General features: G+C 38.5%; 1 protein-coding gene across 2 annotated transcripts in view; it reads right to left on the bottom strand.

Annotated features, from left to right (window-relative positions):
- ADAMTS3 (ADAM metallopeptidase with thrombospondin type 1 motif 3) overlaps positions 1–21,330 on the bottom strand; it is a 278,234-nt gene that overhangs the window by 9,414 nt on the left and 247,490 nt on the right. For both annotated transcript variants that reach the window (XM_040481522.1, XM_040481533.1), the window contains exons 15-20: positions 20,430–20,553; positions 16,072–16,152; positions 13,741–13,904; positions 7,992–8,157; positions 5,062–5,194; positions 1,053–1,260 (exon numbers count right to left, since the gene is read on the bottom strand). In XM_040481522.1, the coding sequence (XP_040337456.1) occupies positions 1,053–1,260; positions 5,062–5,194; positions 7,992–8,157; positions 13,741–13,904; positions 16,072–16,152; positions 20,430–20,553 (876 nt within the window). The remainder of the gene's footprint in view (positions 1–1,052; positions 1,261–5,061; positions 5,195–7,991; positions 8,158–13,740; positions 13,905–16,071; positions 16,153–20,429; positions 20,554–21,330) is intronic.

The following is a 21,330-nucleotide window of genomic DNA, read 5'->3' as shown; positions in this document are numbered from 1 at the left end:
GAGGAGGAGGAGGGAGAGGAGGAGGAGGAGGGAGAGGAGGAAAAGGACAAGAAGGAGAAGGAGGAGGAGGGGAAGAAGGAAGAGGAGGAAGGGGAGGAGGGGGAAGAGGGGGAGGAGGGGGAGGAGGGGCAGGGGGAGGAGGGGGATGAGGGGAAGGGGGAGAAGGAGGAAAAGAAGGGGGAGAAGGGGAGAGGAGGAAGAGAAGAAGAAGAAGAGAAAGAAGAAGAAGGAGGAAGAGGAGGAGGGGGTGGGGGAGAAGGAGAGGTAGGGGAAGGAGGAGGGGGAGGGGGTTGGGTAGGAGGAGGGGGATAGGGAGGAGAATAAGAAGAGGAAGAAGAAAGAAAATGAAGGAAGAAGAAAGGAAGAAGAAGGAAGAAGGGAGGAGGGAGGAGGAGGAGAAGGAAGAGGAGGAGGAGGTGGTCAGGGGAGTGGGAGGGGAGAGTCAGCATGGTGCCATGTGGGGCAGGGCCCTGCATTCACTCTCAGGGGTCTGGAATTTATTCCTAGGAATGGTGAAGTCAACAAAGATTAAACAGAAGACCAGTCGCCCATAGACTCTTCTATGTCACAAAACATCCAACCACGGTTTGACCCTACCAACTCATCTTCAATGCAAGCATTTGTTTTAAAATAATTTTTCCTGGGGGCGCCTGGGTGGCCCAGGCGGTTAGGCAACTGACTTCGGCTCAGGTCATGATCTCAGGGTTCGTGGGTCCCAGCCACACATGGGTCTCTGTGCTGACAGCTCGGAGCGTGGAGCCTGCTTCACATTCTGTGTCTCCCTCTCTCTGCCCCTCCCCCACTTGTGCTCTGTGTGTCTCTCTCTCTCTCTCAAAGGTAAATAAAATGTAAGAAAAAAAATTAAAAAAAAAAGTTTTTCCTAGCACCTCTAGGTGCTCGATGATGACAAAACAGGTGGCAGTTTCTCACCTCGCATGATGCCTACGTGATACGTGAGCCAAGCGAAAATCCGCTGCACGTGCTTACACACACACACACACACACACACACGCGCGCATACACACGCACGCCCACGGGCTTCCCACGCCCACCTCATTCCAGGGCCCCGTCTTCCACTGGGAGGGGCAGGGCGCTCTGTTGCAGGGCCGGCGGTTCTCGGGCCTGTCGCCCGCGCAGTACTTGCTGTGCACAGAGCGGTTGGTGCCGTCGCGCAGCGGCTGCAGGCAGCGCACGGTGCGGAGCTGGTAGCCGGTACTTCCGCAGGTTTTGGTGCAATGCTCCCACTCTTCCGCGACCCAGCTGCGGCGTGGGGGTTAGGATTGGACATGGTCACTGCGTGTCATGCACCTTCCTGCCCCGCAGCCTAGCCTTTTCTGCTTTCTGAGCGACGCGCCACCCAGGGGGCGCGCTGCAGTTCCGGAAGCAGTTTCAGAAGGGTGGATGCAGCAAGCAATTCCCAAGTCTTAGAATTTTCTAGCAGCAATAGGCCAGACACTTCTGTTTTTAACGCCTTAGCATTTTTCTGCTTCCCAGTGACTTGGAAACCTGTTTTTCTAAAGGGTGATCGACAGAGGGTTTCTGAAACTCATCTTAAGGTTGCCTGGTTAGGTTCGGGCATTATAGCAATTTTTAAAAAATACACCAACTCACTGTCAGCCGGGTGGCCTAATGGTGGTACACATCTGAAAGGAAATTTAAAAAGGGAATCCATCCGACACTTGCTGAGACAAACTGTTTTGGCTGCTGCTGCTTTTTCAAGAAATCCTGAGTCCACTCACGTTTTAGTATTCTTACTGAGATGACTATTTCATTTGTACAATTGTTGCTGAGAAGGCTCCCTGTCATATCTATCCTGTTTGGAAAATTCAGCTCTCCATATTGGCCCTGATTGGGCTTGACAAAATGGCAAAGGTAGTGTGCGTCCTGGGCTTGAATACACCCGATGGAAAGTTTTCTAAAAAGGTATTTTCAGAAAGAGTTGCCATGGGATGTGGCCAAATTCTGGTGTTGATGTCAAGGCCCCCAACACTCTCCACATCAGTTGTGGACACAATATTATGGATCCAGGTTCCAAAGGGCTGTCACCACAGATTCCATTTGGTTAATCATGTCTGTCAAAATGTAGTTGAGGCAGACTATTATTTATCCTTTCCAAAGCTACCTTCCCTCTGTATTTTTTTTTCTTTCCATATATATGGGGTACCAAAGTATAACCATGCTAAAGCCTTGGCAGTTTTTGGTATTCACAGTTTAAGATCACTTTAGCCCACCAAACTGGCATAAAACATAGTGCACCAACTAAGAAATTGTTCTCAATTTTAAAGGCCTCAATACTAACTCTCACTGGAAGACAGACTATTATACGAGAAGTATACATTTTGTTGTCATAGATATTCCTGGTTACCTTTTTCCCCTCCTGAAAATCCTAGAATGACAACAAAGGAGAAAAATAGCATAAATCCACAAAGGTAAACAAAAAATGGAATAGAAGACACTAGAAGAAAATTTGGAACCCAGAAAGCAGTGGGACATATGGCTGCTAACTCAGTAGACCTAAGGATGAAGTTTAACTCAGCAGTAGAGGCTGGTTAAGCAAATTGACTTGCTGGTGGAACTTCAGAAATGTACTGGATTATGCCCTTAGGTCAAAGTGTGGGCTGTGAAACTGTGGGTGAAGGCAGGGCTGAAAACAGGGGGCTGATGAAATGTCTGCTTAGAAAAGACATCCTGCTCCTTGCCCTCTAAGCCAGCAGGAGGTTTGAGGCTTATCCTATGTGGACGATGAACGAGACTTGTAGCTTGCGGACAACAGATATAGGCAAGAGACAACAGAGAAAGAGACCAAAGTGAAGACAGGGGGTGATGTAAGAATCCACATATGGAATGGTGAGACAACCCTAGCTCCCTACATATATACAACTTCCTATATAAATAGGGCTATAAGCCCTAGGCAGGAAATTGATTCTGCTCTTTGGAATCTGATCATTTCATTAAAAGCCCTAATACACAATTAATTGAGGATCTTCACCGAAATAGCCCAGCCAGCTCACCCTACAGGGAAGCCCACCAGCAAACAAGTCTTGACCATAAAGCAAGCCTCCAAGCAGCCCTTTTAACACTTCATTCTTACACATGTGTGAACGGCCAATAATCACCAGACACAGCCTCTAACACAAATGATGGAGGAGAGAAAAGAAACAGAAGGAAAGAACTCAAAAGAAATAATACATGAAAAAGAAAATCATCTTTAATATCATAAAAGAGGTAAAGAAATACATTACATCTGTGAAATAAGCATCAAGTGCCTTTAAAAAGGAACACTTGAGGAAGAAAACAGAGTGCTTGAATATTAAAGTGCTCTTGGATATTAATGACATGATAGCAAAAATGAAAAATTCAGCAAGTAGAATAAATAATAGGTGAGAAAAGAAAATTTGATCTGCTTAGGAATCCTAACTACAGATATCTTAGGAAGAAAGAACATTGAAAAAAATAGGGGACATTTTTTAAAGAAAAAATACAGGAAAATCTCCTAGAGATGAAAGATAATTGGTTTTGTGTTTTAAAAAGTCATGGAGTGCACAGCACGATGGAAGAAAAATGTTTAGCAAAAGGCAGTCCCATCACAGTGAAATTTCAGGACGTTGGGAACAAAAAAAGATCTTACAAACTTTCAATGACAGACAAAACTAGAAAGCATTGGGAACCAGAATAGCAAATGGCTTTTCAACAGCAACATGGGATTCTAGAAAACAATGAAACAGTGGTTTCAAAATTCTGAAGGAAAATACATTACAGTTTGGAATTTTGTGTGCGTGCGTGTGTGTGTGTGTGTGTGTGTGTGTGTGTCCAAATGATCAAGAGTGAGGGTAGAAGAAAGACTTCCTATATACCCTTATACTTCAAATTCTTATCTACTTTTCTTAGGTGTAGGAGAACTTCTTATATAAACATTTTTACTTTGTATATACTTTTTTCATGAAGCTACTGGAAGATATGGCCAACCAGAAAAAAATGAATACATGAAAAGATAAAAAGACAAGAAATACAGGAAACAGAAGAGCTGATGCAAAAGAAAGGGAGTAGGAATACCTAGGAAGAGGTAAAAAGAAACATCAGGATGAGCAGAAGTCCAGGAGGGCAGAACTGGAACTTTCTGAGTGAGATCTCTAAGAAGTTACAAGTGACAGGATACTTGAGTGTTTAGTATTTGTAGGAGATGGATACTCATGGAAGACAGTTTAGGGATGAATTAGTGAAAATTAGTAGAAAACAAAATATAAAAAATCAAGACATTCAATAATTCTAGAACAAAGTTTCAATAGGAAAAAAAGGAGCATGCTAGTAAGTGACTCCACTATTAGGAGAGACAGAAGTCGTTAAAATAATATAAACGCTGAATATTATTATCAGTAAAAGATGGGTTATAACAATATTAGAAATATGGAGGGAGATAAGTCTGGGCTGTGGGTGTCTATTTGGGGAAGGATTATGAAAGAATGCAAAATCCTTCACTTCCCACGTTGGAAATTCCATATACATAATGTCCAAAACCTGCCCCACCCCAAAAAGTCAAGTGGACACAAAAACATTTTACTTAGAGAGTTGGAAACAAGTAGTTACCAAATACCAAGAGAAGCTAGAAAGTGGTTGTTTTTAAGGAGCAGGACTATGGTAAAGGGCAGGGAGCCACAGCTTTATATAATTCCTATAAAATGATTTGACTATTTAAATCTGCTATGTACATTAGCTTTGACTAAAAATAAAATTACGGGGTGCCTGGGTAGCTCAGCTGGTTGAGCATCTGACTCTTGATTTTGGCTCAAGTCATGATCCCAGGGTTGTGGTATGGAGCCCATGTCAGACTCTGCACTGAGCATGGAGCCTGCTTGAGATATTCTCTCTCTCTCCCTCTCTCTGTCTCTCTCTCTTTCTCTCGCTCTATCTCTTCCCTCCCCTCTGCTCCTCTACCTTACTTGTGTGTGCTCTGTCTAAAATAAATAAATAAATAAATAAACAAACAAACAAACAAACAGACTAAAGATATTTAAATTTCTATCATTTTGTCTTTAGTGTATGATAATTAACATGACTACTTACAGTGGATGTGTGCACTCTTGAATATTGCACATTCTTCTGATAGGTTTTGGCTTTTTGTTGGCCTCACAGAAACTGCGGTGAACCATTTTATTATCACTCTTCCGACGGCATCCGTATTTAGTGTACTGGAAACCTGGGAAAGGAAATACATTTCTCTGGATTTAATCACTTCTTCATTCTGTGATATATCTGATCGATCATTCATTCATTCACTGAATATTTACTGAGTACATACAGCAGGCCAGGCACTGTTGTAGATGCTGAAGATCCAGAAGTAAATTAAATAAACAAATCCTTAACTTTTCAGAGCCTACGTTTAATAAATATTATAAATTATTAAATAGCACCTGTACATGTGTTAATGAACTAGACCCTGAATACACACCATCTACTGTGAGGGGCAGATTTGAGAACCATGGTGATAATACCCAGTGACACAAGTTTTCAGAGAGTTATGTAAGTAATTTACTGTAGAGGGCACCAAAGGAACACAGAGGAGAAGTTCTCAAACTCAGCTGGAGGAGAGGCAGGGAGCGCTTACAAAACCAGCATTTCTTGAACAGAATCTTGAAGTTCAAATAATATTGGGTAAAGGGAATGAAGCAGAACAATACTCCAAGCAAAGGAAATGACACATAAAAAACTGAAGATCTGTTTGAATGCCCAAGTTTCAAGTGTGAAAGGGGTAGGAAATAGGAAAGAATTCAATCTTAAAAGCCTTGAGTGACAGACTAGTGTTTGGACTTTATCTTGATGGTTATAGGGAGTTTTTGAAGGTCTCTCCAATCACCAACACTGACATCTCTAAGTAAGTAAATAAATAAATATAAATATTTTTAAATTTTTTTTTTCAACGTTTATTTATTTTTGGGACAGAGAGAGACAGAGCATGAACGGGGGAGGGGCAGAGAGAGAGGGAGACACAGAATCGGAAACAGGCTCCAGGCTCTGAGCCATCAGCCCAGAGCCCGAGGCGGTGCTCGAACTCACGGACCGCGAGATCGTGACCTGGCTGAAGTCGGACGCTTAACCAACTGCGCCACCCAGGCGCCCCGTATAAATATTTTTAAAAGATCGTTTAAAAAATTTCAAACCTACAAAAATGCTGTAAGGAAAGCGCAATGAATATTTGTATCCCTTATATCTCAATAACCTTGTGTTACATGTCACTGTATTTGAGGTGAATACAAACATATTTTTACATCTGTGATATATTAATTATACTATGCAATGTATGTAATATATATGTAAAATTTTGTGGAACCATTTGAGAGTAAGTTGCTGGAATTCTCATCCTTCGCTTCTAAATACTTCAGCATACTGCTCATAACCAGCACATCTCTTATATAATTCTTACAATCAGAATACTTAACATAGATATAATGCTATTATCTAATATACAGACTATATTCAAAATTTTCCAGTTTTCCTTATAATGATCTTTACAGCAATGTTTTTTCCAATTAAGGGTTATGCACTGCATTTAGTTGTCATGGAATTAAGCAGCAATCGTTTCTGAGCATCTTTTTATCTTGAATATTTTTGAGACGTATAGGCTATTTGTTTTGTAAAATGTCCCACAATTGGGGTTTCATGTAGTTGCCTCCTAATGATTAGATTCAGGTTATTTACTTTTGGCAACAATACTACATAAACTATGCTATGCCTTCAGAAGAACACATTAGGATGTTAAAGGAGTTAAATCAGGGAAATAATAAACTTCCACTCATTCATTCATTCATTCATTCATTCGTTCATTCAATTACCCTGGAAATAAAGGAAGAGCAGAAGATCAAATTAGACTAGTTAAAAGACTTTTGCAATAATCTTCCCTTTCAAAATCATGCAGGAAACCTGGTGAGGAATAAATAGATGTGGTACATATTAAAAAGGTGCTTCTGACAAATCTTGTAACCAAGTAGATGTTGAGGGTGAGGCAGAAGGGAAGATTCAAATTAAATGAGCATCTTATAATGGATTAAGTATCACTTTAAATAATTAATTGAAAACATTTTATGCCCTGTCTACCTCAAAAAAAAAAAACAAAAACAAAAAACCTCTTCAGACACACATCCTTGAATTAAAATGATAAAATAAATGGTTGATGTATGCATTCCCTACTCTGAATAATAGTTTTTGTTCTCAACTACTCAACATCATCGTTGTGAAAGCCCCTTGCCTTCTCCTGCCTGTTAGGGAAAATTTCTTCTAGGCCAGCTCAGTTCTGGAGCATTTATTGTTCAGAACTAGAGTAAGGGACGAAGTGAGAAACTAAAAAAACTCTGAGAACAGCTGAACAGATTACCTTGGGAAAGGGCAGAGAGGCGGCACAATGTAGTGAGAGCATGTAGCCAGAAGAAGCCAGACCACCTGGGTTTGTAGCTTCTGATCTGGGCACATTACTTATTTTCCCCGGGGGCTTCACTTTCCCCGATCGGTGCAATGAATCATAGTGCTGACCTCACAGAATCATTCTGAGTATCCATGCACTAATACACTGAACATTTAAAACAGCACCTGCTACCTGGTACAACTAATAGCTCCTTTATTATTAACACTGATAGAAAAGAAATGCACAGATATGGAAAGTAAAATGGAGAAGAAGAAAGGCTGGAACCACAGGACGCAGCATTTGGGAGAGCTGGGGAAGAGTAAAGCCATTAGAGGCCCCATTTCATGAATATGAGACAAAAAGAACCGGAAGGAAAAGAGCAAGAAGATTTTAAGAAGGTTTCCAGTTGTCATGAATGGACTCCTATCCTTTGTAGATTCAGAGATTTCAGTAAAAATGTTTTGTACTTATGTTTTGTTGGTATGTTTGCTATTTCTCAGATCGCAGCCTCAATGAGAGGCAATCTTTAAGGCAGAAAGCACAATAATTGGTGTTCTATGAATGACATTTGAATGTGATAGATGTGTTCAATTGTTACCTCCGCCACAGGGTTTGGAACACTGAGACCAGCTCTTCAAAGCCCACTCAAAAGTATCTAATTCTTCCTGGATGACATTGTTGCTGCTGATTGTAGGTGCAGAATCTTCATGAATGACGTATTTATATGTCAGGCTGGAGTGGGTGTCGTTCTCCTGAGGTATGATCTAATATACACATGGAACAGATAGGTAAGTCACCTGAAGAGGTTTTACATTTTGAATAAAAATTACAAATATTTTAGAATAGTGCTCTTATTAAAACTGGAAGACTTTCAAGCAGTTTCTAAAAATATAATGTTTCTATCACCTAAAGTGCAAGTATGCCTTGTTTAAGAAAAAAAATGCAAATATAAAAGACTTGGACCATAAAAAGTATAAAAAATATACTTAGGTATAAGATTTACATAATAAACACGTAACTTCACAATATGATTCACCATAGATTTCTTTAATATATACATTAAGTTATAGATCTCCTTTTGCATTTGAAAATTATTCTTTAAAGTAACTCTTTTGTCATGATGGTAAATATAATGTTCCCTCCAGAAAATGTAACCATTATAGAAAAATCTAAAGAAAATAAAAATTATCCATGATTCTACCAAACCAGAGAAAACCAAAGTAACTTCTGTTATTTTGCAATATGCCCTCAAGATATTTGCATAGTGTGCGCACGCGCGTGTGTGTGTGTGTGTGTGTGTGTGTGTGTGTACCCATGCATGCTTTTCTGGCTTTGCTTATTTCACTTAATGCATCAAGATAGTAAATATTCTTTGAAAACATACCTTTAAATGTCAGCAAAGTGTTTAATTCTAAAGGTAGTGTGCATTATTTAACCATTCACTTGTTAATATATACTTGTATTGATTAGAATTTGTCCCCACCTTTGTGGTGAGTTCTGATTTTCCTAGTGAGCTGAAGGGTATAAGCATTTTGTTGTTGTTGTTCTTATAATAGACTGGGGAATGGCCCTTCAAAATAGTTAGAACAATTATTACTTTCATGATGAGAGTATATGAATGTACCCATTCAGATGACATAGTATATAATTGTCATCTTTGTTCATTGACTGGCAAAAGATTGTTATTTTAATTGTTATTTATTTGATAAATACTAATGTTTAACTTTCTTGGTTTATTAGTCACTTGTGTTTTGTCTGCTATACGCTACATGTTCATGTCTTCTTTTTTATTGGTATACATATCTTTTTCTAAATAATTCACACAATAAGGAATTAATCCTTTTGTAATAAGCATTGCAAATATATTCTGTTTTTTCAGTTTGTTCTTTAATTTTGTTTGGGGCAATGTAACTCTTTTTAAAAAAATAAGTTTTTATTGACTTGCACATACTAGCTTTTATACGATTACATCAGTTATACAAAGAGAAAAACATGCAATTCACTAGTATTTTAAACTAAACTTTTAGAAATAGCTTTTGCTTGAGAAATTGGGTAATACTAAATCCAACTAGAATGAAGGATTTGGTTATCTGGCCTCTGTTTTATTTTTCTCCCTTAGTCTTTATTTTTAAAACAACATTACAAACCAAGCATTGACCCTTACACTGTAGCCAGATGCCTATTGCCTTCAGCCCCAGACAGCTCGCTGCCATGCTCCAGGGCTCCCAACCTGGGGTCCAGCCCTTTAGAGAGGAAAAGAAAGGCTGAGGTGATAGAGACTGCCATACCCCACTGTCCTAACTACCGATCTCATATCTGATATGAGATCTGTAGCTCACATCTTACATCTCTAGCTCACATTGTTCCCTGCCGTCACCCAGATATCAGTGGACAAAGCCTTGAGGTAGGTTATCCTGGCAGTTAACAGCAGTTAACCATGAGGCCTGTGCCACTGGAAAAGAATGCAGTGTAATTATATGAATGGAATAGAGCTTCTGATCTCCAATCATTCGAATTTAATAAAATTTTGATTAGTTATATTTTTGCTATGAAATTATATAACGTATGGAACAGAAAGACAGAAATAAACCCCCATAAATTTGAACAATTAATTTTTGACACAGATGAAAAGAAAACTTAATGGAAAAAAGAGGATTTTTTTCAACAAATGGTACTGGAACAAGTCATTGTGGTGGCTTTAAAAATGTGTCCACAAATCCTTTGATCCTTTTTCTCTCAATGAGTGAAGTTTAATTCTTGTCCCTTTCAGTGTGGGCTGGATTCAGTGACTTGCTTCCAGCAAACAGACAACAGGAGAAGTGATGGGATGTCACTTCCAAGATTAGGTTAAAAAAGACTCTTCTGTCTTGGCTGTACTCTGTCACTTGGATCACTCATTCTAGTAGAAGCCAGCTGTCATGTGCTAAGGACACTTAAGGAGGCTATGAAGAGGCTCACGTAGTGAAGAACTCAGGCCCACCAGCCACCACATGGAAACACTTAGAGGAAATCTTCTGAGGCCTTTCAATAGCCCTGTGACAGAGCTAGGAAGCAGATGTCCCCAGTGGAGCCTTGGGGTGACTAGCCACAGCTAACAGCAACCTCATGAGATACCCTGAGCCACAACTAGCCATTTCAGCAGCCATTTTCAGCCAAATACATGGCCCACAGAAACTACGAGAGAATCAGTGTTGCTTTGTGCTTAGCTACTAAGTTTGGGGTAATTTGTTATGCAGCAATAGGTAGTGTAGACTGCCATATGCAAAAATAATAACCTAACACATCACACAAAGTTTATATAAGAATCAACTCAAAATATAAAATATAAAACTATAAAACTTCTACCAAAAAAAAGAAGAAAATACTTTAACATTGGATTAGGCAGGAAAAAAATGTATATAGAATACCAAAATCTTGATCTATAAAAGAAAAAATGGATAAATTAGACTTCAGGAAAGTTAAAATATTTTACTCTCAAAGACACTATTAGGAGAACAAAAAGAAACTATACATTATGAGAAAATATTTGATAAATCATATATTTTATAAAGATTTATAATATAAATCATATATTTTATATCAAGTATATGTAACAAACTCTTAAAACTCAACAAATAAAAAAAAAAAAAAAAAAAAAACCTACTTCAACAATGGGCAAAGGATTTGGACAGACACTTTACCAAAGAGAAATAATTTTCAAAGAGTATAAAAACACCTTGGAATTGAGTAGAATGCTTTGGCTTTAAGTTAGTATATTTTCTATAGAGAATTCAATAAATATTTGCATAGAGAATCCAACAGTATTTTTCAAATCAAGTAGATGTCTTCTGTTTTCATTCACGAGAGAGTAATAAGAGTTGTCTTCCTGATATTAAAAGCAATAAAACTGGGCAGGATATAGGAAGGAACTTTTTGGGGGGCACTGTATAACACAGCAAAGGATAGTGATTCCAACAAGAAGAGAAACATGCCAGGTCCCAGCTTCCTGATGGGGCCAGCTTCTGGACCCTGGCGCAGGGAACAGGAGGCTAAGCCAAAATAGCAATCTCACTGAGATGAGGAGATGGAGGGTGGTGTTTGGAAATTGCAGGCAGGACACTAAAGAAGGGGCTACACAGAGGGGTGGCTCAGAAGCTGCATTAATCCTAGACTGAAGGCTGGTCTGTGCATGCCCCAGCCAAGACACCATGCCGACTACTACTGAGAGGCTGCTGTGGGGCCGGGACTAAGACAGGCAGGGCTAGCGACATAGGAGTTCTTTTATAGCTAGATGAAGAGACCTCACTAACACTTCAGGTAATCAGTTAAGGTATCAAACAGGCCATGCCATTAAAATAAGGACAAAATGAAACAGATCAGCCCTAACAAAGCATAAACCAGGCTCCAAAAATCAGGAGAAAATGACACCCTGAACAAAACCCAACAGCTTGTAAAGAAGGTAACATAGGGCCTCCTGGGTGGCTCAGTCAGTTAGGCATCCAACTCTTGATCTCGGCTCAGGTCGTGATCTCACAGGTCGTGAGTTAGAGCCGAGCCCTGCATCGGACTCTGGGCTGACAGCATGGAGCTTGCTTGGAATTCTCTCTCCATCTCTATCTTCCCCTACCCCACTTGTGCTCTCTCTCCCTTTCTCCCTCTCTCTCTCTGTCTCTCTCTAAATAAATAACTAAACTTTCAAAAAAAAGGAGGCAACATAAACCAAACACCCTACAACTTACCATCTATAATGTCCTGTGTGCACTTAAAAATTTCTCATAAGTAGGAAAATGTGACACATACTCAAGAGAAAAAAGCAGCCCATAGAAGCAGACAACATGAAGACATGGGACTCAAAGAAAACATTAGACATAATGGGTGAACTATATGGAAATCTCAGCATAGGAATGGAAATGATTTTTTTGGGGGGGAAAAAAAAGGACCAAGTGGAAATTCTAGAAAAGAACACCAACTGACATGAAAAATTTACTGATGGGCTCAACAACAGATTGAAGACCACATAAGACACAGTGAACTTGAACACAGCTCAATATCAATTATCAAATCTGAAGAACAGAGAAAAAAAAAATGAGTACAGAAGGATGAACAAGGTCCAGGAACTTATGGAACAATCGTGTAAATGAGGCCTAGGAGAAGAGGAGTGAGAGATGGGGGAAAAACACACTTGTGGAATCAACCCAAATTTGGTAAAAACAAACAAACAAACAAACAAACCCCCAAAAAACCATCAAACTTAGATCACCAAGATGCCTGGTGAAACCCAAGCCAGATACAGACAAAGAACATCACAAACTAAGCATATCAGTCAAACAGCTAAACCAACAAAATGAAACAAAACAAAAGATACGGAGAAAATCTTTAAAAGGCAGCCAGAGAAAATGGATACTTCACATACAGAGCAGCAATATGAATGAGGCTGACTTCTCATCATAGATGATGGATTATAGAAGACAAGTGTCACGTAAATGAACCAAAGATGGCTCCTGCGTGTTGGCCCCTACTTTTGTTTCTTCGGAACAGGCTCAGACCTTTTAGCTCAGAAGCCTGCTAGCACCAAACTCAAATTTTAACACACACAGTTCTTTTAAATATAGCCCAAACAAGCACATTTGTATCCATTTTAGGCCCTGTTACTTAGCATACCCCTATGAAACCGCACTCAACATTTGCTAACTATAAATAAGACTATGGCTACAAGGACCCCAAGCTGCTGCTGCTCTGTGGAGGACTCAGTACAGAGACTCCCCATTATGCTGCTGAGTGACATCGCCTAACCAGAAACACCCCCTCTCCAATCCCTTCTCTTCCAGGAGTTCCTTTGTGCATCTCTGCTGGATGGTGGCCCTGCACTCAAACCTGCTCAATGGTCAATAAGGCTTGTGCATGCTGCTTCCACCCTGTGGTCACGCCTACTTTCTTAGTGACCCCTCCAATTCCTTGAACTCCCTCTAACAGGGTAAAAATATCCCTTCTCTCTCTCTGCCCCTCCCCCGCTCATTCTTTCCTTCTCTCTCTCTCTCTGTCTTAAAAAGAAAAATAAATAAAAAATTAAAAAAAAGAAATGGTAAATATGTGGGTAAATATAAAAATCTCTCTTCTCTTTTGACTTTACCACATAACTGATTACTAAAAATCAGCAATCATACTACATTATTGGGTTAAAATGTACATATAATAAAATATATGACCAAGTTGCACAGAGTAGGGACAGGCAGATAAATGGAATAATATAAAAACAAGCAACTAAATATACAATGTCTAGGGTAAAAGTGTTTTCAGACCAAGTAATTATAAAACTAAAATGGACATAAATTAAACCCACTACATCATGAGTCTGTAATACCACATACCAAAACAATAACAGGATCGTGTAAAGGTCCATCTGTGTGAAGAGTTTCAATGTCATCTTCAATGTTATAATCCCATTCCACACCAAGATCAATGAAGGTCCGTGACTTGGCTTCCTCCCCTTTGCCATTCAGAATGTAGTGGCCTGTAGCCTGGTTCTTAATAGCTAAAGGAAGAAAAATGAGTAACCAGCATACATTTTATTTTATCATATTGTAGTTTTGGTGATCCATAGCAAATCTATCCCCTTTTAAGCATCAAAGCAATCAAAATGAGTGTTAGTTCTGGTATGATTCCCATTCCAGTCATTAGGCATTCAAAATCTTCAAAAAGCACTCCCTCGCTAATCAAAAACAATGGCAAAACGATTAAATGGGAGATAGAAATGGGCAAATATTCCTAGTTGAAAACACTGTCCAAAAGGTTAATGGTTTCTAACTCACTCTTCCTATATATTTCCTTAGAAAGCTGGGAATATTTTGAGAATTATGGATATTTCTATAATAATGAACATAAATCATTTATGTTAGGACAGCATATAATAGAACACCTTCTTTACTGTGCATCTCTTTCAAGTTTGTAAAAATATTTATAGATATCCAACATAGTTGAACTAATTTTTAGGTAAACAAACAATTAGTTCTTATGTTTGTGAAATGCCAAGGCCACATCTCTACTTGTATGGCTAGAAAAAGCTGTTTATTGATGATAGAATTCTTAATGCATTACAGGTATACTATATATTATTTAAAAATGCTTTCTCTAATGGATAAAAAATAGCAAATGGGATTCTAAAGTTTGGAGGTATTTATCAGCACATAAAATAAAAGCTCATGTTACTACCATCTATTGAAAATGTGTAGTTGGGGCGCCTGGGTGGCGCAGTCGGTTAAGCGTCCGACTTCAGCCAGGTCACGATCTCGCGGTCCGTGAGTTCGAGCCCCGCGTCAGGCTCTGGGCTGATGGCTCAGAGCCTGGAGCCTGTTTCAGATTCTGTGTCTCCCTCTCTCTCTGCCCCTCCCCCGTTCATGCTCTGTCTCTCTCTGTCCCAAAAATAAAATAAAAACGTTGAAAAAAAAAAAAAAGAAAATGTGTAGAAAACATGAGCAATCTTAGTTAAATACATTTATTCTGCTTGAGCTTTCTAAAACAAGTCTGATGTTTCCAAGGAGAACAATCTGAATTCTAGGAGAAAAAATAAACAATTTGAATTATTGGAGAAAGAACTATGGTTGACTGCTAGACTATTAAGGAATCTAGCAGTGAATCTAGCAGTGAGACAGAGAGAGACAGAGTATGAACAGGGGAGGGGCAGAGAGAGAGGGAGACACAGAATCTGAAACAGGCTCCAGGCTCTGAGCTGTCAGCACAGAGCCCGACGCGGGGCTCGAACTCACGGACCGCGAGATCATGAGCTGAGCCGAAGTCGGACGCCTAACTGACCGAGCCACCCAGGCGCCCCAAATATAATTTAAATACTAAAAAAATTCTATGACACACCATAAAACAAATCATTTTTTTTTTAAGCCACCCATTTGAAAAAAGAAAAAGCAATTTGAGAGGCAAATTTTCATGGGATTGACAGATGCAACCTGAGTTCAGAGAGCTTCCTAGTGCTTTAATAGATCAGGGAACAAGTGGAAGTTAGGTTTACATTGGTACATAGACCTTTGAAGATAATGCCATTTTTACACGATCCTCTCATAAAGGAGGAAAAGAATCTTCTTGTGGAAATTATAAACAGCCATGCAAATGGATCTCCATGTGCCAGTCAGAAACCGGACACATAACTGGTATTAGGAAAATTTGCACTAGACTAGTAAAATTCACATGTGGTTGCTTTTCGGTAAAATAACTTAAAATGCAATAAAAGTAAGGAGAGGCATATAGTATGGCATCAACCAAAATATCAGAACAAATTTGTCAACCTATATATGGCAAATTTTTCTGATATTCTTCCTTAATTTAATGCATTTTATTAACATACTTATTTTTCTCCTCCCCTTATACAGAGAAAAAGTGCATAAAAACCTTGTTAAATAACTTTTTTTCCCCACATAAATAATGGACCAACGCAGGTCTCACCAAAAATTAGAGCTCTGTTTTTGCATATTTCTTGTTTTAAAGAAAGAATAGTGGGGAGAAATGACCAACAAAAACCATATAGTAATGCATTTGTATGTAATTCTAACTCTTGCATATCTATGTATACATACACATATACGTATATATACACACGCATCTGCACACATATATATCTCTGTATATATATGACTTCTTTGAGATTTCTCTAAGGTCATGCTAAAGCAAAGCCAGCAGACAGGAACACTTACCAAGAATATGAGGAGAAGCCTCGTCTTCTTGGATTAACACATGTCTAGCACCAGGGGGTATATCAAACATCTTAAGGTACCCTTTGCATGTGTAGTAAATATCGGAGAAAGCAAAGAAGAAAACAAAAGCAACAACCATGGTTAGCCGAGCATGAAATTCTCACTGCTCCTGCATGCAGAAGAGGGCATCCATAAACTGACAGAAGCAGTTTCAGAAATTAACTTCAAAGCATTGGTAGTTTTTGTGACAACGGGCATGAGATTAGAGAAAAACTTTTTTTTTTTTTTTGTAATGGTGGGGAGAAATTAATCTTGCTCCCAATCTATTAGTGATTTATCTGGTATTGGACTATGAATTGTGTCAACAACAACTCAGGTAAATACTACAATTTCCTGTATACTTCTATGTGATTTTAGAGTTTGTTGTTATTGCAGTTAAGTTTGTTTGTTTGTTTGTTTGTTTATATCTGAGTATAGTTGACATACAATGTTACATTAGTTTCAGGTGTACAACACAGCGATTTATCAAGTTTATATATTACACGATTTTAGTTTTAATTTTCTAAACCACCCTGTTGAAGAGGGGCCAATTTTTGGTGAACTTGGTGGGTAAACTTCTTGAGATATTTTATCTATGTATTATTTTATTTTTTAAATTTTTTTAATTAAAAAAATTTTTTTAACGTTTATTTATTTTTGAGACAGAGAGAGACAGAGCATGAACGGGGGAGGGGCAGAGAGAGAGGGAGACACAGAATCGGAAGCAGGCTCCAGGCTCTGAGCCATCAGCCCAGAGCCCGACGCGGGGCTCGAACTCATGGACCGCGAGATCGTGACCTGAGCTGAAGTCGGACGCTTAACCAACTGAGCCACCCAGGCGCCCCTAGTCTATGTATTATTTTAAAAGCCTAAGGGCAAGTATAGATAGCTAAACTTCTAATATGAAGTATCTTCATATTTAAAGCCTACTTTATTCTAAAGAAATTACAGAAGAAAGGGGTATCTGGGTGGCTCAGTCGGTTGAGCATCCATCTTGGTTTCAGCTCAGGTCATGATCCCAGGATCTTGGGATTGAATCCCACGTCAGACTCTGCACTGACAGCACAGAACATGCTTAGAATTCTCTCTCTCTCCCTCTGCCCCTTTCCCCAACTCATACACTCTCTCTCTCTAAAATAATTATAAAAACCTACTCACCTAATCAATGAGTAGCTTTCATTTTTCTTGTAATCAGTCATTAATTTTAAAGCCTTAAGTTTTATCATGGGACAGTTTTAAAATACATTTTTTAGATGTGACCAAACCATTTGGTTGGAAAATGTCTGTAAGTTATGTCATACATTGCCTTTACATGGACCTTAAACTCAATTTTCTACTCCAGAAATCATGAAATCAATAGGCTGAATGGATTGCCTTGAGTTATAAAATCATACATCAATCCTATTATTGTCAATGTCATATAAAACAAATATTAGTATTATCACATGTCCTCAAAATTATCTTAAGATGACTTAGAATTAAGATCTTAACTATAAATCAACAATAGGACAAATAGAAATCAAGATGTTGCATCTCATTTGCATCAAACAAATGAATATATGGAGATTATGCAACTAACACCTTATATTATGAAACATCCAATTTATATACTGCAGGATGAGTGACAGAAATTCAGTTATAAATTGTGTATTTATACAATCACATATCATCAGGAAGAAATACGCTTGTCATTTCTATATGGGCAATAAATATCTACCTATGGATAGCTTTCCCCAATTTTTTCACAATATTGGTTACTGTCTTAACTCAATGGCATAGTCATTTTGGGGTTATGGTTTTCAGTACCTGAGCCTGGGTACATTCCAGTCTGTGAACTGTGCTGGGTTTGTCTGAGTATGCAATGGCCAGAAGTAACGTGCTTAAGATGCTAAGGACAGCAAAACAGCTTGATGCCATTTATGGATGCCCATCTTTCTGCAGTTTGCTACAACTTACCCAGCACATTTTTAGCTTCCCTTGTTTCAGCAAGAGAAATATTACGAGCTCCTTTGGGTAAAGTGAAGGCGCCTCTTGTCTTCCCTTAAATAGAATGTTTTTAATTAGTAAAGGTTTCACGTTGACTCAACGTCTTGCTGTTTCACTGACCGTACTAGAAGCTATATAGTAATTTTATGTGTTGAAGTCAAAATGCATTTATAATAGTTAGCTAATTCCAATAAACAGTTAGTAGTCAATGAAAGTAAGACTACATGTGAATAAGAAATGATAAAGGTGATTTGAAGTTGAATACTTGCAGATTTCATTTTCCAGCAACTTGAATTCTGTATGGCACCTCTTGCTTAAATGTTTCCCTGTTGGAAAACGTTAATTAGTCTACTGAGTGACTATGACAACATTAGTGCAAAGAAGTGGATGTTAGTTTATCTTTGAACAGTTTGAATCAGTATGACTGATGAAATCTTTTCTTCACCTCTTCTGACCTTGGTTCAGAAGGCGGTAGGTTTAGCGTAATTTTTGAGGTATCTAAAAAAACATATCACTGCCTCCTACTACACATAATACAGAATGGATGATTAATGGTAAAAACTTTTTCTTTACATTAGTTTACTCTGGAAATAAAAGAATATGAGTGATTTTACACCAAAAAGAATAATGTAACTGCAACAGAGAAAGCAAAATTACTTCACAATAAGATGAAGAAAATTACATATTATTCCACCAAAACCACAATAAATGCTATAGTTTTGTTTCCCTTGTTAAAATAATGTAATCAGCCAGATATGGCAATATTTGTTTTTTAACCATTTAACCATTAAATTGACATACCACACAGGAATATCAAAAACATCAGTAATGATGTTACTGATGTCACTTTAGAATACAGTTCACCTAACTCTGCCCGCCCGAAATATATCAAAGATCATAACTGATATGTGTGCACTTGCCTTATGCTGCATAGTTGAGGTATAATGAGACTCCAAAGAACTAAGAGAATTATTCCATTTGGATGAAGACTACCTTTCTAATACTTTCTTCTAAAAGGGAAAATGACTGCCATGACAATGTGCTCAGAGTAAACCAAATTTCTTATCTTTATTTTTGCTTTGTTTTATTTTGTTTTTATCATTGTTAGAGCCTCTACCAACTATAGAGGGATGATGTAAGAGAAGCTTCTCAAGGAAGCACTACATCAAATTTATCTTTAAATGCTGAATTCTCAGAAACATTTTCCCATAAATGCTTACTGAATAACTGAATAATATTTATTAGCAACTAAAAAGTTGGTCAGTAATAAATGTTTGTATCCAGATCTTTTATGAAAATTCCAATGAATAATTATAAAACCACTCATAATTTTGCATATTATTTGTGCTTTTTTTCCCCATCTACTGAAATTTTACTGTATGCCTAAGCCCAGATCACTGACTCTGTAATAAACATTAAAGTTATTTATTTTTGAGAGAGAGATTGGGAGGGGCAGAGAGAGAGAGAGAGAGAGGGAGACACAGAATCTGAAGCAGGCTCCAGGTTTTGAGCTGTCAGCACAGAGCCCGAAACTCAAAAACTGCAAGATCATGACCTAAGCCAAAGTCAGATGCTTAACTGACTGAGCCACCCAGGCACCCTTGTAATATAAAACATTTAGAATTATGTGAAATCTAGATTCCTAGATTTATAAATGGGATAAATTTTTTCACCTTTAAAATAAAAGCAGCAAAACTAATGAATATTTTTAAAGTTGTATTTAGAATTGTGTGTGTTTTTTTAACTTCCGATCAACAATTTATGTGAAAAAAAATTCAAAATAAGCATCAATTCTAGGGGTGCCTGGGTGGCTCAGTCAGTTGAGTGTCCGACTCATGATTTCAGCTCAAGTCATGATCGCAGGTTCATGGGGTAGAGCCTTGTATTGGGCCCCACATTGGGCTCCAAGCTGAGAGTGGGTTTTCTCTCTCTCCCTCTCTGTCTACCTCTGCCCCTCTCCCCCACTTATGCTCTCTCTCTCAAAAAAAAAAATCAATTCTAACAATTAGGTCTTATAAAAAACCTAAAACAAAACAAAACACATATTTTAGCTACCTACTATATTTGATATTGATTTTATTTCTTCGTTATCTAAACTTAGTAGCCCATTTTTCATCATGGATGCTACGGAGTATGAATTTAATCCCAAGTGTTTGTTTTTCTTTTCTTTTCTTTTTTTTTTTTTTTTGTTCCTTGAAACTTAATCTGAATAAAACTAAACCAGCGGTGAATGTTTTGTTATATTTATAGGGAAATGCTACATTTCTTAAAGAAATCTCAAAAAGTACAAATCCTAGAGAAGGATAGTAAATTCATGAGAGACCTCATCTTACCAAGTTTCCTGGGGGTTCTGGTAAAGGTCCCCTTTACGGTTCGACAATGAGAATTATCTCCTCCACAGACACCACACTTATCCTCAACCTTGTTAGAACCGATTTCTTTATCACAGCCCACTTTCTGGAAAGAGAAGATGTTAAGCATGGGTAGTTTTAATGTGCCAGCTAAAGGTGAGAATCCTAGACAATGATGAAGCATTTGTTTCACTGGGACTCCACAGTGAGGCAGTCTGCACCAAGCCTTCACTCCAGCTCTCATTTCTAATGCCTCAATCTTTCGAAGAACTACTATGAAGTCAAATGATTTGTACTCTAGGTTAAATTCTACTCTAGGATCAATTCCCCCAGTCTAATGAAATATTTACCCCATTATACATAGTCATGACCATCAAACATTTACGAAGCACAGATATGGTAGCTGATGCTGAACAGACCAAAAGTAAAGATGGCGTTTATTCCCCTTGTTGCTTTCTTATTTGGAAAGATGAATAGCAAAACAATGAGCTGTGCATTAGCATAAGCTTTACAAGCTGTTTAGGGATGTGAAACAAAACTTTATGAAGTGCTGGAGATTTTTATAGGACCCTCTGGAAGGCATTTCAAGAATGCAGAGGGATTAAAATAGAGTCATGGAAGTTGCTCATGGAAAGTGGGTTCAAAGAGCAATACTTAAGCCATATTTAAACCAATGAGGGGTGCCTGGATGGCTCAGCTGGTTGAGTGTCCGACTTCGGCTCAGCTCATGACCTCATGACTTGTGAGTTCGAGCCCTGCGTCGGGCTCTGTGCTGACAGCTCAGAGCCTGGAGCCTGCTTCGGATTCTGTATCCCTCTCGCTCTGCCCCTCCCTTGCTCATGCTCTGTCTCTCTCTCTCTCTCTCTCTCAAGAAATAAAAACA

This window comes from Herpailurus yagouaroundi, unplaced genomic scaffold (genome assembly GCF_014898765.1).
Source record: "Herpailurus yagouaroundi ecotype Mexico unplaced genomic scaffold, PumYag 28, whole genome shotgun sequence".
Taxonomy (NCBI): Eukaryota; Metazoa; Chordata; class Mammalia; order Carnivora; family Felidae; genus Herpailurus; species Herpailurus yagouaroundi.
This window is presented reverse-complemented; position numbering and strand designations above follow the sequence as displayed.